At 31.3% G+C, this 14681-nt stretch overlaps 2 protein-coding genes across 6 annotated transcripts; one reads left to right on the forward strand and one right to left on the reverse strand.

Annotated features, from left to right (window-relative positions):
* The first annotated feature begins 1297 nt into the window (after window positions 1–1297).
* Window positions 1298–9075, forward strand: LOC107942325 (uncharacterized). 2 transcript variants are annotated; one of them, XM_041116818.1, is made up of 15 exons: window positions 1323–1559; window positions 1633–1777; window positions 1883–1950; window positions 2092–2145; window positions 2236–2319; window positions 2423–2508; window positions 2665–2745; window positions 3442–3572; window positions 3952–3993; window positions 4530–4606; window positions 4675–4765; window positions 4842–4923; window positions 6177–6249; window positions 6392–6589; window positions 8762–9075. In XM_041116818.1, the coding sequence occupies exons 1-14, from the start codon at window positions 1471–1473 to the stop codon at window positions 6558–6560; spliced, it is 1272 nt and encodes a 423-aa protein (XP_040972752.1). In that variant the 5' UTR covers window positions 1323–1470; the 3' UTR covers window positions 6561–6589; window positions 8762–9075. The 2 variants fall into 2 exon arrangements, with proteins under 2 accessions (XP_040972753.1, XP_040972752.1); XM_041116819.1 differs by lacking the exon at window positions 8762–9075 and having other exon boundaries at window positions 1298–1559; window positions 6392–7020.
* LOC107942328 (carbonic anhydrase, chloroplastic) lies at window positions 7625–14474 on the reverse strand. Of its 4 annotated transcripts, none has more exons than XM_041116820.1 (13): window positions 14131–14474; window positions 13866–13956; window positions 12987–13039; window positions 12614–12685; window positions 12296–12525; window positions 10807–10868; window positions 9885–10022; window positions 9640–9688; window positions 9428–9544; window positions 9287–9340; window positions 8775–8860; window positions 8575–8680; window positions 7625–7979 (listed from the first exon to the last, which is right to left on the reverse strand). In XM_041116820.1, exons 5-13 carry the CDS (start codon window positions 12485–12487, stop codon window positions 7815–7817), a joined length of 969 nt encoding a protein of 322 aa, XP_040972754.1. In that variant the 5' UTR covers window positions 12488–12525; window positions 12614–12685; window positions 12987–13039; window positions 13866–13956; window positions 14131–14474; the 3' UTR covers window positions 7625–7814. The 4 variants fall into 4 exon arrangements, with proteins under 4 accessions (XP_040972754.1, XP_040972755.1, XP_016731471.2 ...); XM_041116821.1 differs by having other exon boundaries at window positions 13866–13952; window positions 14131–14434; XM_016875982.2 differs by lacking the exons at window positions 12987–13039; window positions 13866–13956; window positions 14131–14474 and having other exon boundaries at window positions 12614–12969.
* Window positions 14475–14681: the final 207 nt, after the last annotated feature.

Genomic DNA, 14681 nt, shown 5'->3' on the forward strand with positions numbered 1-14681 from the left:
TATATGGCATGTCGTTAATAAATTTTCATACGGGCTAGTGATAATGACATTTTGTTGCAATTCAGTGATTTTGCATTTTGGTGCTAGTGATAATGGCACTTTGGTGTAGTTCGTTAACTTTACACTTCGATGTATTTAATTTGCAGAAAAATTGTTGCCATGGAGAAAGCAAATGCAATCTTGGCTCAAGTCAAAGATGAAGAAAATGATCCTTAAACAACACCCCAACCATAAGAGAGCCAAAAATATAAAATAAAAACGAAGGTTCACACCGTATGTCTACGTTGCTAATATAAATAATTATAATAAGATATTGTGTTGTGTCTATCGTTTTTACTCAGATTGTAGTGGGCACTTTTAATAATATTTCAAACTTGTATTCTCTCTTTAAAAATATAATATGTTTTACCACTTATTGTTGTTGGTTGTAATTTGGGCTTAAATAGCATTTTGGGCCAATGATTAAAAAAGAAGAAGAAAGGTAAACTACTTAGTTGGTCCTCCAATTTTTAAGGCACTTTTATTTTAGTAACTAAAATGAAATTTTTGCAAATTGATTGTCCAACTTTTAGGCCGCTTTCATTTTAGCCACACAAACATTAAATCTCTAACAGTGATTAACTATACACTTCACATCATGTTTTAGGTTGCTTTCGTTTTAGTTACCTCCAAAATGTCTTTTTAAGTAATGATTGGGGTAAAAAAAATTAATGTTAAAGTGAAAAAGTGGTAGAAACTAAAATAATACACAAAAATTGTCAATTTGTACTTATTTATCACATTGCCAAAAATTCTAAATTTGAGTTTTAAGTATAAATTCTTAAATATTAAGATTCAAAATTATAGTAGCAAATTGGTTGAAATTATTAATAGATAAAAAATTTCAACAATTTATTTAATTTATTTTGATGTTTTGAAATTATTTGTTAAAAATTATCAGTGAAATTTATTATTTTTAATAGTTGTCTACAAAACTCAAATTTCTTTTGATTATTTGATATTGAATCTTTCATGCTAATCTAAAAATAAAGAAAATCATTGCAATTAATTAATTAATTTTACCTTCCATGCCAAATATGATGTGGCGTGTACATTTAATTATCGTTAGAGATTTAACGCTTGGGTGACTAAAATGAAAGCACTCTAAAAGATGAGAGACAAAATTGTAAAAATTTCATTTTGGTCACTCAAAATGAAAACACCCTAAAATTAAGTGACTAACTAGGAAGTTTACCCAAAAGAGAATTAAACTTTTTTGATAATTTTAAATTTATTTTTAGAATTTTGATATACTGCCACGTCATAATGATGTTTTCGGCTGAAACCGTCTAAAGTCCTAAAAGACCGAGATGCGCGGGCGATTTTGCTTCAGTTCTTCTTCTTCCTCAAAACTCACTCAATTTTCACTTCTCAAACAAAAATCAAAGTGAAAAATTTTAAAACCCTAGAATCTTTCTCAGCAAAAAAAAAATGGGGAATTATTTTAATAAAGAACCGCCGCCGCCGGTGGTTCTCGTTCCTCCTCTCTTCGATTTCCCTCCTCTCGCCGCCCGTACCAGGTTCACTTCAATCTCCGCACTCAAAACTTTTTCTTTTGTTAATTTAAGGAAAATCTTGAAAATTTTCTTGCAGGATGTTGGAAAGTTCTTATAATATGTTGTTTGGGAAGCTAGGTTTGAAATGTTTGTTCGAAGATTATTTTGAAGAAGCTAGACATTTTAATACTATTTTCATGTTGAAACCAATCGATGATCCTAATGTTGATATGATGGCAACCGTATCCTTTTAATTATTGAATTGAAAAAAAAAAGAGATTTAAAGAATTGATTATCGTAATAAGAAGCAATATTCCTTTTTCATTTTAATTCCTTAACATGATTAGCTTTCAGGTCCATTTAATCATAAACCTGAAGAGAGAATTGCTGGAAATGCGTCATTTCGCTGGCAAAAGTAAGTTTCAACTTTCTTTTTCCTTTTTACTTGATTTTAGCAAATGCCTTTGTAATATTCTTCAGTTGCTTCTCTTATGCGATGTAGTAAAGAATTTTGAACAAACTTGTTTTAAATAATGTTTTTATATTATATGAGCAGTGATGTGGATGATCCTCATACATTCATGGACCTTTTTGTATCAAATTCTGATCCGTAAGGCATTTCAGTTTGAAGTATAAAGTTTCACTTTCTTTCCACATTTCTTCTGGTTTTTGCATAATTCATGGTGAGCTTTCGCTTCAGTGTTTTACGGATGAGGTCCTGCACTTACTTTCCGAGATATGGTTTTGGGGTATTTGGCATTTTGCCATTGCTGTTAAAGAAAAGGTAAATCATAATTTTTAAGCACACCTTCATGGTATTTCCTGCTGCTACTTTTGTCACATTTGTCACATTGATTCTGCTGATGGAATCTATAACTCCCCGGCAGAGTAACTGCTGAAGACTACGGTGTCATGGGATTGAGATATGGATCAGAATGGTTATCAACTGGAGTCACAGTTATGCCCTTTGCCAGTATGTGTTTTGGATTCATTGTAATAACTAATAAATCCCTGCTTTTAAATTTGGATTGTTATTATCAGCCAAGGTTCCTTATGTTATCAGTTTCTACATAAGGAATGCAAGTGTATGGAAACAAACTTATATTTCAAAAATTTCTATCATCTGCAGTTAAAGATCAATTGCCAAGGAGTGCATGGCTCGTAAGCAAGTTGGGAAGGTTGACTTTTGGGGTTCAGTACGAGCCACAATGTAAGTTGCTCATAATCATATGCATTTTGCAAATTGAGGGCTTAGCTCATAAAAACTTATGATGCACTGCTAAATCACTCCTTGAATTTGAGAACTTGTGTGCTTGTTTGTCTTTTTGATAAACTTTAACTGATGTATATCAGGTTTTCTTCTGCATAACTAGTTTTCAAATAAAAGAAGTTTAGGGGTTCAAACAGGTAAAAAGTCAGGGGAGTATTGATTGCTAGATTTAGTGAGATGTAAAATCTCTTACTAGGGAGTTAAATTTGGAAAGGCTGCAGTTTTTACTTATACTGACAAAATCTGGACATCAGCCATTAGTATCTACTGTACTTTGCAGCCATGAGAATTTGGAAGGATTTAACATGTCCTTTATATGAAAAATCTTATATGAAAAATCTGTAACTTCTTGCTATCATCAATGAGAATGCTTTAAGTAGTGTGGTCGTTTTACACTCTAACTATGGAAATTGGAGACCATAATTATTTAAGGGTAGTTAAAGTAGAATATTCCTTACACTGAAGAGTACATCCCTTGTAATTATTTTGTGGGTTTTCTATGTAGCATATAACTTATAAAATTGTTCCGAATATGTTGATTCTTGAATGTCAGCTCATGTTTCTTCTTTTGCATACTTCATGTGTGATCATATTATAAATGAAACTAAATGTTACTTTTTATTCTTCTATATTCAGATGGAAGTGAAGATGAGATGAAATATAAAAATAAATTAAACTGGAGCTGTGCCATTGGTTATGGAGTAGGATCAGGCTGTCCCTTGACTCCATCATTTACATTTGGCCTTGAACTTGCCAAAAGTTCTCAGGTTTGTTCACAGTTTAATATTCTGACAGATGTCTCTCATGGAGAACTGGCAATTGCTTCATTCCCTAGAACTTTAAGATTACTAATTAGGGTGAAAGGCCTTTTGATGACTTGTTTTGTAAATTTAGTCAGATTTAAAATGTTTTAGTAGCTACAGGATTTCCTTTTCTTTTTTTAGAGCCAAGGTTGCTGCACATCCAATCACTTTGGTCATATTATTGGAACTTAAACCTTCGAACCATTTCATTATAAAACTGTTTGATCAGTAAGGATACTACTTTGTAAATCGTTGTACATGCAGCTTATGGTGTCTGATTTCGTGTCCCCTTAAGTGCGTCTACAGCTGATTTTTTTTAATCTTTTATAATCCTCAACTGCAGTTCATTGCATCGTTCTATCAACATGCGGTGGTACAAAGGAGGGTATGTTTCCCTGTCTATTTCTCCTATTTATTAAATTGATCTGTTCTTTCAACTATCAAGCTCTGTTTATCTTCTTTCAACCTGAAATTACAAATGGAGCTCATTTTTTTTTCAATTTTCCAAGTTGCAATCTACTTTGCATCTGGCCAAACATGCATTCCAGATTCAAAGCTAATCATACCTACGATAAGCTGATATGAATCTTGGTCTTATCATTTTGTGAGCTTAGGCATTTTATTTGGGATCCAAGCTTTGAATTTGAAGGCTTTATACTAAATTATATGCCTCAAGTAGAAATTGACTTGCATATGGGAAGAAAGACCTTGTTCAGATTCTGTTGTTATGCCAATTTTGGTGCATAAAAGATATTTTGGAGTACAATCTGCAATACAATGGCCCCCGTTTCTCTTTCTTCTTTTTGTTTTTTTTGGTGGAAAAGCATGTGTGTTCTATCTGTTCTATTATTTTCACTTTGTTTTTATTTTCTGGACACCGGTTTGTGGCATGATACTGACAAAAGTGATTCAATGAAACAGGTGAAGAATCCCTTTGAAGAAAGCGAAGTTGTTGGAATAACTAATTACATTGACTTTGGATTTGAATTACAGACAAGGTATTCCAATCACAGAAGTTAACATGTGATCAATATACTGAATATCTGACTTTGTAATACTTTTAAAGGATGGATGATGCCAAAATATCAAACAACATACCTGATTCCACCATTCAATTAGCTGCGTCCTGGCAAGCCAATAAAAACTTCTTACTGAAGGTAATATTTGCTGTGTATTCGTCTTCCCTATTGATAACTGCAACTCCAAAAGACGCATGCATTATGTTTTTTGTAGGGAAAGTTGGGACCTCTCAGCTCATCACTAGCTGTGGCTGTCAAGTCATGGTGGAAACCTTCGTTCACTTTCAGCATTTCAGGTATCCCTTTTACATGCTAGAATTCAAAATATACGTAATCATAGGTGGTTATTTATTAGGTTTATGTCACGATTTGGCATCTGAACTATATCCATTTTTCCACGGTGATACTCAAACAATTTTTTTTCATTTTTTGTACTTAAAACTATCATTTCGTTATAGTTTTTGGTCCAACAACCAACCAATGAGAATGTGTCAAGTGGTGTTCTTTTACATATAGCGATTGGTGATGTGTCATACTGTCATTCATTAAAAATATTCAAATTTAAAAAATATATAAAAATATTAAATAAAAAATGTATGTTTTAATAATATATAAATTTAAAATATATAAAAATATTACTAATTTATTAAATTTAAAAAAGTCAATTTTTTATAATATATCAATTATATAAAATAAAAACGATTTATTAACAAAGTAAATTCTATAGATTCTAAAATATTTAAAAATATATATTAAAAAGGTCAATGTCGATCAAAGGCCGATCAACATTGGTAAACCCCGGTCAAGGGACAGCGGCCACGTTATCAATCAATGGTCGCATCATTGATGATAACATGTCAAAAAGTTAGAAGCGTGACGCGTTTTCATTGGTTAGGTGTGTCACTTTTTTTTAATACCATTAATGTTTTGAACAAAAATGTTCAAAAATATAATGGAGGAATAGTCTAAGTACCAAAATGGGATAAAAAAATTTTGGTACCAAAATAAGAAAATGGGTATGATTTGGAGGTCAAATCGTAATATATGCCTATTTATTACCATTAGGGGCGATAATGGTTCATATCAGATTGGTTTGATAAAAAGGTTGCTGTTAATGTGAAGTATTTTGTTTTTTAAAATTCAAACCGAAACTGAGCTGATTACCAAAGATAACTAAACTTAGTTGAACTGAATTCTCCTGTTTGAATCGCTTCAATTCATTGGTTTCTAAATTTTTTGAAAGTAACTTTTTGTTAATATTTTGAAGTTATTTTCACTAATTTAATATCAAATATTTATTTTTATATTAAAATTTAAAATTAAATAAAAATTAGCATTCGGTTCGGTTCAAATAATTGTAGATTTTTTACTTGTAAACTAAAAACCAAATCAAATAGAATCGAATACAATTAAGTAATAACCAAACTAAACTGGTATGAATTTAGATTAGAACAAATCAGACACTATAGTATGAGTCTGTCTCAGTTTTCTTGTTCAGCTCTAATTACTATATGGTTTTTAGCACTTACATATTTTATGCAATTTGTAGCAAATAGGGATCGCATTTCTGGAACTACTGCATATGGATTGGGCCTCCGCATAGAAAATTTAAGAGAAGCCAGGTTCATTGGTTTCTTTCCTTTGTTCAATTAAGTGTACTACCTTGTTATATATTGATGAGAACAGTCTACTCAGTGATCTATATGTATGTGATTAATACTAGCATGTCTATAAGTAATGATATATCTTTCTCTTCTTATTCAGCTATCAAAGAGCTGATCCAAATTTCGTAATGCTGACACCAAACAAGGAGCACCTAGCGGAGGGCACTGGTTGGAAGATTGGAAACAGGCCAATGCTAGAGGCTGATGTAAATGCCGGAAATTTTGATCGTTTACCCAAGGAATTGAGACCCCAAGGAAGAATTTTGTAGATATTAGTTCTGCTATTTCCACACCTCAAGTAGGGTATTACACTCTTTTCTTTCTCTCTTTCTATTTAAAGTCTTTTTAAGAGTTAATCATTTGTGAGAAGAGTAGATGCATTAGTGAGATTAGAATCCCGAAATTCTTTGAAAAAAGAAAAGGGAAACCTAGGCGAGGAATACTTCCTGTTGCAGTTGTCTGTGGTAATAAGACTAGGTGATTTTGGAACCGATCGCCGATCGCCATCTTGTTACGTATAGAGGAGGTTCATGTTAATGGTTGGAGTAACCTTTTGGAACTTCTCATTTTACTGGTTGGCTTATTCCCAAAGAGCAAGAACTCTATTCTAATTAGGCACTTTTGTGTTCCTTTTCTTTGACAATATAACACAACTAATAACGCCAACTGGTAATCTGATATAGGTTGATTCATTTTAATTTGAATAAAATATGGATCTTAATTTGTGAATCGTATGCAGTTCGAGTCATTTTAGAATTAACTTGGAGTCTAGTCATTTCAAGTTGAACTTTAGATCATTTTGGATTTAGGATTGCAGATTCAAATATTTTTGGTTAAAATATGCCATAAGTCCTTCTACTCTCCACAATCCACATTTTTGGAATTTAGTCCATGTACTTCTATTTTTAAGAAATTAGTCTCTTTATCTTTTTAATTCCAAAATTCAACTGTTGACACTTTTAAAATTATTTTGTTAAATTTAAGTTCACTGCAACGTCATTGTTTTAGTTAAATTGCTGCTAGAGTATTTATTTTATTTCAAAATGTCACACCACCAAATTTAACGGTGTTTGACAGTTGGATGCGAATTTTAAAATTTGAAAAGTAGAGGGATTAAATTCCTAGAAATAAAAGTACAGGGACTGAATTTCAAATTTGTGAAGAGTATAGGGACTTATGACATATTTTAACCAATATTTTAAAAAAATAATTTTGAACCATTTTAGATTGAGTTTAATTAATTTGAATCCAAATTCAAGCCCTATTGAAACTAAACTAAATTAATATGGGTTAATACAACCTTCTACACATCCTTAAAAGAACATAGAGAAAATAGAACAAGTCTATGGAACATAGTTTATTAGTAAAGGAAATGTAATGGAGAATGTACAGTAATCTCCATCGTGAACAAAGATGGTAGTTAAAACAAAGAGATGCAGAGATAAGGAAGAAAGAGGGTGTCATTGATTTAAGTGGATGAAGGTTGCATGTTCTTCTCTCATATATTATATTAAAAATACAGATCATAGTGCGAGAGAGGAACTGAGCTGGAAGTCAATAGTCCAGAGCTGGAAATTTCCTTTGATGAAATCATAGTATCCGCCCCTTAGAGTTAGGGTGTTGTTGATCAACCCATTTCTCACAAATGGATAACTTAGCAGGTTTCCAAGCGATAGATTCACTGCTTCCTGCAATATCAACCATTTTCACGCACACATACATCTATATCAATATTATCTTAGCAAAGACTAAGACCTTGGTTCCAGGGACTTGTGGATCTCTAGTCTCATCACTTATTAGTTTGATAGATCGATTGGTTTTAGTTTGGATTATTTTAATTTTCAGTCCGTTGGTGTTTTGTGTTGATTTGATTATATTTTGTAGTTGTTCTAACTTATTTTAAAAATTTAAATTAATTTTTTAGTATTTGTAAGGAGCTAAAAATATAAATTTTGGACCAAGTCCCTTTGCTAAAACCATGTAAATTGCAGTGTTAATTTTTTGCAATGTTATTTGAACCGAATTGGATCGGGCAATTAGTCAAACAGTTGGGCTTGGAATTGATGCAGTTAGAGGGATTAGATTGCCTGACCTATGGACTGGATGGACCAACTGAACTAGGTTTCTCTATTTTCTAATCTTTTTCTTTATTTTTATGATTTATTTAATTAAACCAGTTTCACTATCAGGCTTGGTTTTAAAACCTCTTAATATTGTTATTATTTCCCTATCTGGATTAACAGCATTATTTAATAGCAGAGATTTTAAATTTAAGATGATTACCTTCTCACAAAAGGTGCATCGAAGCCCCAGAGGCTCCCCACGATTTTTTGCATTAACCTTCTTCCTTGCAGGCATTCCAATTTTAACCCAATCTTCTATGAAATCACTGCATTATTCTCATTCATAATACTTAATTAAAATCCACCATTTTCACAACTTACCAATGCAAAATTTAATGTATATTTAGGGTTAGGGCTTACGTTGAAGTGGTTCCGTCGTACGGGAATGACATCAGCCCCTTGATTCCACCGCAGGCACTGTGTCCGATGACCACGATCTCTTTCACCTGAAAACAGGTCCATCAAATCGTGTTGGGTATCCAATTTTAGTACATACTCGAATACAACTAATACTGATCTCTAAATACATGAAAAAATGTAAAACAAATTGAACATAGTCGTCTTAGATACGGTAAAAGTACCATTGTAATTTTTGAATTAGAAATTAAACTGTTTTTCTCTCTTTAACTAAAAAATTAGGTACTAGAAGTTTCATTTGTTTTACTAAAATTAAAGTCATGTACATGGATCAAATTTAAAATTGATGAAAATTTTAACAACAGGACTGAATTGTTTTTTATTTAATATACATGGATAAATTTGTTTATTTTTTGAGTATAATACAGTTTTGACTTTTAGTACAAGGGTTTTTAGATATGTCTAAATATGAAGTCTACACCCAAATTCAAATAAGACAAATTGAAAGTGTTCACCTTGAGATGCAACACTGCGTATTCGATAGCAGATCCAGTTCCTGAGTACTTGTTCTGCCATAACATAAACAATGAGTTGACAAAATCTCAGTTCTATTTGTCATTAGTATTTACTGTATTTGAATCATATAGATAGAGAACCTGATCATATGGTGGCACCATATTGGCGACATTGCGGACCACGAAAGCTTCACCGGGTTGTATGTTTAGAACATGAGAGGGGCACACCCTTGAGTCCGAGCATGCCACTATCATATACTGCATGCAATCATTTATTCATATTCCAAATTAACTTAATCTTTTTCCTATTGGAACCTCCAAATCAATAAAACAAGGTTGAAAATATATATTACCGTTGGGCTTTGACCCTTGGCAAGCTCACCATACAGAGCAGGATTCTTTCTGCAAAAGATTGTGAATTTGAGCTAGAAGATATTACATACAGAGAGGGATATAACCGAATTGAGTCGAGCTCAAGTTGTAAATACCTTGAGCTTGAACTCAAACTTAAGTTGTAACAACTCGATTAATACTCGAACTCGACTTGGAAGGAAAATATAAAAGCGAAGAAGGGAAATGGGAGGATGCGAAGACAAACTCGTATTTTTCAGTCTTGAAGTAAATGAAGCCTTGTTTCAAGCGGTCAACAGACTCATCGGAAGAAGCAGCAGTCTTCAACTCAGCTGTCACTTGCTCTACCTTTGCCGTCGCTGCACTCTTCAATTCTCCTTTCTCACTGTATTCAACAAATTCCCTCGCTATAACTTTTTCATTTCTCACCAATTAAATCAAATATAATCCCCCCTAAAGATCAGTACCTAAATATATCATCCCAAATATTAATTTTGTTCATCAGTCAGATTGTAGCTCCTTTTTTTTTCTTCTCTTCGCCTGGGCTTATTTTTTGTTCCCAAAGTTTGAATCTATTATTCGATTAAGATATTAAAATAACAACTTTTATTAATATTTATATATTTATAATTAAATTTAAAAAAAATATTTTTTATAAATAAATAATTATTTAAATTAGACCCGATTTTGAAAGGTTAATTGTACCTTATCTAAGGCTAAATAAATATGCTTAAGTTGAATGTAAAATTAATAAATTATTGAAAAACTTGTAAGTATTGGGGGAGTTGGATGTGAAACTTGTCAAAAAGGTAAAATTATTTAATAATTGAATCGGAGATTAATATATTTACCATATAGATTATATCAATGAATCATCTTCAATATATAAAGATCTTGTGAAATTACTAATGTTACAATATTTTAATTATATTGAAAAAAATTGAACAGTAATGCAGTTTTTCTATATAATTCTTATTATTACTTATAAATCTTTAAATTATATGAAAATATGTATTTAAATACACTTAATTCACGGGACAACAATAATGTTAGCTAAATTAAAACTCAAATCGTAATATTAATATAAATTTAATAATGAAAGAAAAAACAGAAAGCAATTAAAAATTAAAGATGAAAATAAAACATTCAGTATTTTTGGTTTTAATTACTTGAGCAGTTTCTTGAGAGCTTCAATGGCTTCCTCGTATGACTGGTCTCCCATGTTTTCTTTCTGCAAGTTTTTAAAAACCCAATAAAGTTCAGACACAATTTGTAACTTTTACTTGGTACTGCTAATGAAAACATAATTATCCAATTATATCTCTACATCAATTTCATTGAAAAATATATAAAAAAATATCAAACAAAATTAATATAATATTAGTCGATAACACTATTTATTTTATATATCATGTTAATAAATAATTTAAAATTATAATAATATTTTTAAAATAAAATATTAAAAAATTCATAAATTTTAAAACAAAATCAACATAAAATACAAATAGATTGTCGTTTTTAAAAATTTATCGTTTAATTAATATTTTTGTTAAAAAAATAACTAGACTCTTTTTTAAGAAAATTAATTATCAAATTCAACTCTTTTTAAAAGATTAGAAGTCCAAATTTAACTCATAAAATAATATGAATCAACCAAATAAAAATGTAAATATTAAAGACTAAATTTATAAAAAAAATTAAAAGAATCACAAGTATAATTATAAATGAGTACTACATCTGGACATGATACATACATAGAGGAGCCTAACGAGATTATGAATAAAATGAAGAAGAAAATCCACGTATAATTTCGGTTAATCACAACCACACACGTATCATCGGACCAGTGGGACGCTTATGTGAGCAATTAGGACCATTGATAAAGTACCACGTGGTGCGCAAATTAAAAAAAAAACATAAAAGTAAGGCAATCGACGTCTTCAAGCCATGCATAAATTTTCATGGGGAAACTCACTTATTGCCCACATTAAGAGTTAATCCTGCATGACAATATGGACCAAATTCCATGTTCCCCTTTTTTTTTGTTTTTTTAATTCTAAAAAACCAAGACTTAATCTCAGTTAAAATGCTATCTAATATGCAGTTAAAATATATCTCAGGCCTTGTACTCATCATAATTACTTTTTTAGGAATTTAATCTTTTCACTTTTTAAATTTTAAAATTTGAATTTAATTGTTAACACTATTATTTTTTGAAATAAATAAAATTCACTTGGTAGCAATATAAATAAAAAAATAACATTGTAATAAACTTAAATTTAACAAATAATTTTTTATAGTGTTAACAGTAAAAATTTGAACTTTGAAATTCGAGAAATATAGGAACTAAAATTTTAAAAATAAAGGTATAGGAATTAAATTTCATATTTAGAAAAATTAAAAGGACTGATGACACATTTTAACTCTAATATACACAAGGAAACAAACTTGTTCATGCAAAATTGTAATCCTATTTTGGTTAATATTTATGTTACTTGGTTCTATATTTTCTCTTAAATATGTGTCTATTGTCGAAACGTATTTGATATGGCTGCGAAAATATGATTTTTCAAAAAGGAAAAAAATATAAATGTCTATATCAAACACATTGGTACCCGACATTTGAACTTACAGGTATGAAAAGAGAGAGAAAGATACCCAATTGGAAGGAGTGAGCAAAGGAGTAGGTGCTGCGAAAACGGGTTGATTTCGAATGAGAGTAGGAGGAGAAGTGGAAGAGTTGAGGTTGGCGACGATAGACGGCCGCCGCAATGTGGGTTGCCGGAGTGAGTTAGAAGGAGAGGTGGAGTTGGAAGTGAGGCAGAAGCCGGAGACCAAAGCCGTGGACATTATTGCCGCCAAGGGATCACATTCATATATAGAAAACACTAGATTTTATACCATACTTTTATTATCAAACAATTCCTTATAGGATATAATATTGAAAGCGAAAGCTTAGTGAATGAGAGCTTCTACCTTTGTAGATGAGGTTTCAACGTTGGAGATCAATTTTCGCGCTCTTTCTCCCTTCATCAGTTTAGCTTACACCTTTAAAAAGGAAAAATAAAATAAAAGTGTTCATCATCTCAATATATTTATTTTTATTTTATTATGCCTGTTGGGACATGCACATAATTAGTAACCATAGTCTCTCTCTATATATATATGAAACAAGCAAGAATATCACCACCTATTTATATATCAAGGTTTCAAAGAACTTGCAAACCTAAGAATAAGATAATAAATTTATAAAGTAATTAAAACAAAGTTTAAAAAGTAATTTTTGTATTTGGTCTGGTGGCTAAGAGATGTTCATTCATAGAATCCGCCTTAGTTGTAAGTGGTTTACCTTTTATTTAAGCAGCTCCCTTTGGACATAGTGTGCGTGAATGAAGTACATCCCTATCAAAGAGAAATCACATTTCTTATTTTAAGTTTCTGAATAATAGTACATATTACTTTGTATAAATTCAAACCATTATTATATTCTTTACTCTTTACTTTTAATAGACAAATACAATATATGAACAAGTCCAACCATAGATTTTTATTTTGTTATAATGAACACCGCTATACACATATAAGAACCAAATCCAAATTCAAACCCACACAACCCTCTCTTTTTCTCTCACAACACCTCATTAAAAATGATCGGTTTTGGTATTTGTTTTAAGATTCTTTTTTGTAATGTGATATCATCTGATTCACTAATAGTGCATAGATGTATATGCTATTGGTGCATCAAATACAAACCCCCCAAACTAAAAATAAAAATTGGTGTTTGGACTAAGGGTCGGATAATCTTGAATGAAAGGGAAAAAAAATCAATGGTGTAGGAAGAAGGGACATGATAGGTGAATAAGATTTAGAGTGATGGGTAGTTTCATGGAGAATTGGAGATAAGATCCTATCTCTAAAACATGGCTGTTGGCTCATCTGTCTGCTACAAATTAACTGTGTCTGGCTCTGCTTCTCTTTCAAAGATTTTATTTTGGATGTCAACATTCTAGCTAGGGTCTCTATTTGCAACCACAATTTTCACTATCCCTAATCCAGTGGGGTCTCACTATACCTTTTCCTTTCTCTAAATCTATTGTGATGTGTGAAAGAAAAGTAACTTTCTAAATTTTGCATCTTCTGAAATTTAGTTTTATCGTATGGTTTAACAGAAAAAAATTAGCCAAGGGTATATAAAAACTCCTTAATTCAATTTGGTTTATATAATTACCTTTAAGAGATCTTAGATAGCTTAGAAATTCAAATCTCAATATCTGCAACTCTTACTTCTGTCCTCAAGTTGTCCTCGTGTTATGACCTCCCTTGTTTAAAAAGAAATGGACATTATCCCTTTGATAGGAGAAATATAATAATAATCTAATGATTCAGCTACAAAATAATAACTTAAGAAGCTGCTATGTATCTCAACCATTAAATTAAACAATGTTCTTTACCAAACACAAATAAAACCAATAATCTAATCATTTCGAGCTTACCGAATCATGTTCCTTGAAGGTTTAATTATTGAACATCTAATGCGATGCCCGATAATCAAACATAAGAGGCAGAGCAGGAAGAAAGACCAACTTCAGTTACATCGTTGTGGGTTGCCTCGCGAAATAGCAATAGAGCTTCTTCAGACAATTTTTAAGTCATGATTCAACCCAATGAGTCGGCCGAGGATGGCTTAACCCATCTCCCCCTACAAAGAAACCACTAGAGCTGCATTATAAATTTTCCTAGTTGAGTACTTGAAGTCTAACATTGTGAGTACACAAACTTTCTTTCCAAGAAAATGATGGATCTTTTATTATTAGAAAAGTTAGATTTTCTTATATGTGTCATATGGTATTTGTAATAATGTCAACATTATAAAGCAATGAAAACTATTAGGCCAACATCTTTGTTGTCATCTTTTCAACTTGTCTAAAACACAAAAGAGGGAGTTGAATGCGGTTAGACCTAGAAATATATGCTTACTGGCTGTCACATACCTCATAATGTTGTCATGTAATTGCCATGCCCTTGGGGATCTATGGGCTGAAGA

This window comes from Gossypium hirsutum, chromosome A07 (genome assembly GCF_007990345.1).
Source record: "Gossypium hirsutum isolate 1008001.06 chromosome A07, Gossypium_hirsutum_v2.1, whole genome shotgun sequence".
In the NCBI taxonomy this organism is placed as follows: Eukaryota; Viridiplantae; Streptophyta; class Magnoliopsida; order Malvales; family Malvaceae; genus Gossypium; species Gossypium hirsutum.

Coding starts and splice junctions, on each gene's coding strand:
- LOC107942325 (XM_041116819.1), top strand. CDS start 1,471: ATGGGGAATTATTTTAATAAAGAACCGCCGCCGCCGGTGGTTCTCGTT. Junction 1,778..1,882: donor ATGTTGATATGATGGCAACC/GTATCCTTTTAA, acceptor TAACATGATTAG/CTTTCAGGTCCATTTAATCA. Junction 2,146..2,235: donor TTTGTATCAAATTCTGATCC/GTAAGGCATTTC, acceptor CTTTCGCTTCAG/TGTTTTACGGATGAGGTCCT.
- LOC107942328 (XM_041116820.1), bottom strand. CDS start 12,487: ATGTCCACGGCTTTGGTCTCCGGCTTCTGCCTCACTTCCAACTCCACC. Junction 9,341..9,427: donor TGGTGCCACCATATGATCAG/GTTCTCTATCTA, acceptor ATGTTATGGCAG/AACAAGTACTCAGGAACTGG. Junction 8,861..9,286: donor ACGCAGTGTTGCATCTCAAG/GTGAACACTTTC, acceptor ACCTGTTTTCAG/GTGAAAGAGATCGTGGTCAT.